General features: G+C 42.7%; 1 protein-coding gene and 1 pseudogene across 1 annotated transcript; one reads left to right on the top strand and one right to left on the bottom strand.

Annotated features, from left to right (window-relative positions):
* Nucleotides 1-207: 207 nt before the first annotated feature.
* LOC147974587 (uncharacterized) lies at nucleotides 208-2,402 on the bottom strand (annotated as a pseudogene).
* Nucleotides 2,403-2,415: 13 nt separating this feature from the next.
* On the top strand, nucleotides 2,416-4,092 carry LOC147974586 (uncharacterized). Its single transcript, XM_087520088.1, has one exon. The coding sequence runs from the start codon at nucleotides 2,416-2,418 to the stop codon at nucleotides 4,090-4,092; it is 1,677 nt and encodes a 558-aa protein (XP_087376214.1).
* The last annotated feature ends 478 nt before the right edge of the window (nucleotides 4,093-4,570 follow it).

The following is a 4,570-nucleotide window of genomic DNA, read 5'->3' as shown; positions in this document are numbered from 1 at the left end:
TAGGAATTTTATAGGATAGGATTTCTATAGGAAAAATTCCTTTAGAGCCATTTGGTTTGTAGGAATGGAATCCTATTCCTGTGGAGGAATTCTTCCTATCCTCCACATTTTATCGGAAAATAAATACTCCCTCCGTCCCGAAAAACATGTCGCGGGCGTAGTTCACTGGTAATTTTGCAAAAAAAACCTCGTGGTTTCAAAAGCATTTCAAACAAGTCCCTCCACCCCGTCTTCTTCCTCCGCCCGTCGCCTGCGCGTCGCCAGGGGCCGGCGCCGCCCAGCTGCGTGATTCGCCAGGGGCCGGCGAGCCCAGCTGAGCTCCTCCGCCGTCGCCAAGTACATGCTCTCGCCGCCATCGGCAGTTACCTCCTCCACCGCCGCTGCCCAGACCTGCACCGCCGCGGTCCCCTCCCGCTGCAATTACCTGCGGGCGTCACCGGAATCTCCCGCTACGTCTTCCTCGAGGCCGTGCGCATCCCTCCTCGAGCTCCCCCGCATCCTCCTGAAGCCCGCGCACATCCTCCTCGTCCTCCCGCGCATCCTCTTCGAGCTCCGGCGTGTGCGCCGTCGTGATCCCCTACCGGTGTCGTTGGAGCCTGCCTCCATGACCCGGTGGACCAGGAGGTCGCGCACGTGATCCTCGATCTCCAGCGCGACCTCGTCGACCTCCCATGCTCGCGCACCCGTGCTGCTCCTTCTCCCCTGCCGACGCACCCGTGCGGCTGCTTCTCCCCTGTCGCCGGTGGTCTCTGCCCGTGCTGTTGCTGCTCCACTGACCCTGCCCATGCTGCCGCTGCTCCACTGACCCTGCCCGTGCTGCTACTGCTCCACTGAGCTGCCCGTGTTGCTGCTCCTTGACCCTGCCCGTGCTGCTGTTGCTGCTACTCTGCACCCTGAAGAAGGTATAGTAAAACTGTGTGATGGTGATGTAAAACTTCAATTGGTACTTCTGCTTATGATGGTGATGTAAAACTGTGTGTGACAAATGGAGCAGAAAAATACTCCTATCCAAATGAAGAAATCTACTGAATTCTTGTAAAAATGTCTACTGAATTTGCTCCATGTTCTAAATAGAGTACTCCTATAGTAAAGATGCTTCAAGATGGCCCTCTACAAAAATGCAATAACAGTTGATTACTAAATTTGTCAAAAAGGTATAGGCTAGAGTTCAGACCTCCCAGCCTTTTGCATGTTTTGTTATTCAAGGGATGCACCAGGAGGTCTGCAATTTGAGGCTAAAAGTTTCAGAGATGAAAATTTGCTCTAATATCAGGAGCATTGAGCCTACATGAAAAATTAATGTCAATGTCAGGAACTAATTCAAATATGTTGGACAATATAAGGAACTAATTACTGAAGCAAGGAAGTGTTAACTGAACTGAAACTAAATGACCATTTAAAATGACAAACTACTCCTAAGTGTGATGATTGAAACACAAAATCTGCTTCTGAACTGAAATCTAACTGAACTGAAATCTGCTCCTGCAGAGAGAAAAAAAAAAGCATCGGTTCAACCATGCCAAAGTATTTCCAAATCTGTTAAGAACTTGTCATGTCATAATCTTGGAGAAGGAAGAAGCAGTACAAAGGAGATTCAGAACAGTAGCTAGGTAGATAGTCACAGTACACAAATTCATGCTTGTGTGTAAAAGTTCACCAGTAATCTCTTTGTGCTGCTGTAAACAAAGATTGCAAGAAGATCTCAATCTTACTGATTGTTGTTGCGTGAGTATTATTGAGATCTTACTGATTGTTGTTTTTCTTCTTTTTCAGTTTATTTCCACTATATATACCCAGTCACCTAGGCAATACCAAAATGATAGAAAACCACTAATTTGGTTAGTTGAATTTGTTTCTGATAAGAATAAACCTAAAGAACAAGGAACTTCACTTTAACTAAAACTGAATTGTTAGAGGAGTATAAATTTTCTGCAATCCTCTGTGTAATTTGAAAAGAGGCTCATTTGTTAGAGCAGAGTAAGACTATTATTGACATTAGTGTACCTTGGAGAGGCCCTTGAGATGGGTCTTGCCCTGTTCACAATGGCAATAAGGTCACAATGTTCTGAAATTAATAGGACTTGTACCACAAACAGCAGCAGATCACTTAACAGCATTACATAAAGTTAAGCAAAATTAGTCATAAAAAATGAAGTTGATAAACTAATGACATAAACTTCAAAATTGGTCATGATGGATTGGAGTTCTTTCTGAAATGACAGGAATTGGAAGTTTCATAAGAAATGAAATGGTGTTACAAAGGAGCAGCTTCATTTCTTAGTCATAACATTTCTTAGTCAGTAGTTCACATTTTTGTAATGCTTGCAATGCTCCTGTCATTCTACTCATTTTTTGTGTGTATATCCTTGTTATGGTACCATGATGTACTCATCTTTTGTCATTGATAGCAGGAGTATGGATTTGAACATGATGCCTCAAGAGGAAGACGATGAAGGTATTAATTTGAATTTGATGCCTCAAGAGGAGGAACCTCAAGTGGCAGAGAATGTAGTTATGGATTTGAACTTGATGCCTCAAGAGGAAGACGATGAAGATATGAACTGGATGCCTCAAGAAGATGAAGGGAAAGAGGATGAAGCTCAAGAAGAAGAGGATGAAGTTATGAATTGGATACTTCAAGAGAAGAGAAGAGAATTGTCAGATAAGGAGAGGCATGGTGTTTACTTTGCCTTGCTGGTAATCGAGCTCAAAGATGGGTCTATTCAACCAGATGACAAGCTGCTAGTCTCAAACCTGTTGGACATAAGTGTACGATCTGTTGAAAGAATCTGGGAACAGGCTAAAAAGCAAATTACTGATGGCAAAGAAGTAGATGTCTCAAGCAAGAAGCCAGGAAGGTCTGGCCGAAAGAGAAAGGAGCTGGATCTAGAGAGGACCTCAACAATCCCACTGAATAAAAGAAGAACAATTCGATCTCTGGCACGGTCTCTAGGTGTGGCCCGATCGACCCTACATAAGAGGTTCCAGTTGAATGAGCTCAACCGCATCACAAACACCGTGAAGCCTCACCTCAAGCTAGAGAACAAGCTTGCGAGATTGAAATTTTGTATGTCCATGGTCGATGACAATTCGATCTCAACTTCTCGGGCTATGTTAAAACCAATGACGAATATGGTTCACATCGATGAGAAGTGGTTTGACATGACGAGAGTGAAGAATAGTTACTATGTACTTCCAGGAGAACCCGAGCCGAAGTGCACCATGTCAAACACTCACAGCATTGGGAAGGTGATGTTCCTAACAGCTGTTGCCAAGCCTCGATATAACAATGAGGGGGAGCTAACATTCGATGGGAAGATCGGCATTTGGGCATTTGTCGAAGAGACTGAGGCGAAGCGGACAAGTCAAAACAGAACAAAGGGAACAAAAGTGTTGACATCAGTGAAAGTAACCAGGCTTGTGTGCAGAGATTATCTAATCAGTAAGGTTATCCCAGCAATTCAGGATAAGTGGCCTGACGATGATGAGGGAGCAACAATATTCATCCAACAGGATAACGCAAAGCCTCATGTCCTTCCCAATGATGTAGCTTTTCGAGAAGCTGTGGAACAAACTGATCTTGACATCCGATTGCTACAACAACCCCCAAATAGCCCTGAGTTAAATTGTTTGGACCTCTGCTTCCATAGCTCTCTCCAGTCTCTAACCGACTGCAAATCACGTACAAACATCCAGGAACTGGTACAGGGTGTGGAAGAGGAATTCGAGAACTACGATCCCGACAAGTTGCACAGAAGCTTTATCACATTAGAAGCAGTTATGTTTGAAGTTACGAAAGACAAAGGAGGAAATCAATATAAGTTGCCCCACTTGCACAAGGATCGGTTTCAGAATGCTGGAATGGAAATAACCGGTGTATATTGCGACAGTCAGGTAGTTGTTGATACTAGGGCCATTATAGAAGAAATGGAAATTGCAATAGGAAAAGAAAATGAAAGGAAAGAATTGGCTAGAGAAGGGAAAAGAAAGAAAATTAATGGGAAGGGAAGTGAAGTGAAGAAATGGCCAGAGAAAGGAAAAGAATGTAGCCAAGAGGGGACAAAGAGGCCCTTATGTCATGTAGTCAGGTAGTTGTTGATACCAAGTGCTCCTTGTGTATGTCTTGTGTAATCTTGTGTCAAAAGGGGACAAAGAGGCCATTATGTCATGTCCTTGTGTATGCCTTGTCCAATCCTTGTATATCAACTCCTCATTGGAATTTATTGGAATTTGGGTTATTTGGATTAATTGAATTATCTGGGTTATTTAGATTAACTGGATTAATTTGGATTATTTGAATTAATTTGGGTTATTTGGATTTATTTGAATTGATTTTAGTTATTTGAATTAATTTAAAATATTTGGATTTATTTGAATAATTTGGATTAAAACTGAATTTGGGCTAACTTATAATCCAAATATGGATCTGATCAACAATACAAAAATTGAACATGTACTGTCAATACAGGTTTGGACTTGTACTGTGAATAGAAAAAAAATGAAGCAAAACTCTTGCAAATTTTCAGTTTCAAACTGGGACAGCAGTATAACATCAAGCAAAACTCTACCA

Source organism: Triticum urartu, chromosome 4A (genome assembly GCF_056163025.1).
Source record: "Triticum urartu cultivar PI428250 chromosome 4A, HENAU_Tu73, whole genome shotgun sequence".
NCBI lineage: Eukaryota > Viridiplantae > Streptophyta > Magnoliopsida > Poales > Poaceae > Triticum > Triticum urartu.
Note: the sequence above shows the minus strand (reverse complement) of the source record. Positions and strands in the feature narration are given on the sequence as shown.

Coding starts and splice junctions, on each gene's coding strand:
- LOC147974586 (XM_087520088.1), top strand. CDS start 2,416: ATGGATTTGAACATGATGCCTCAAGAGGAAGACGATGAAGGTATTAAT.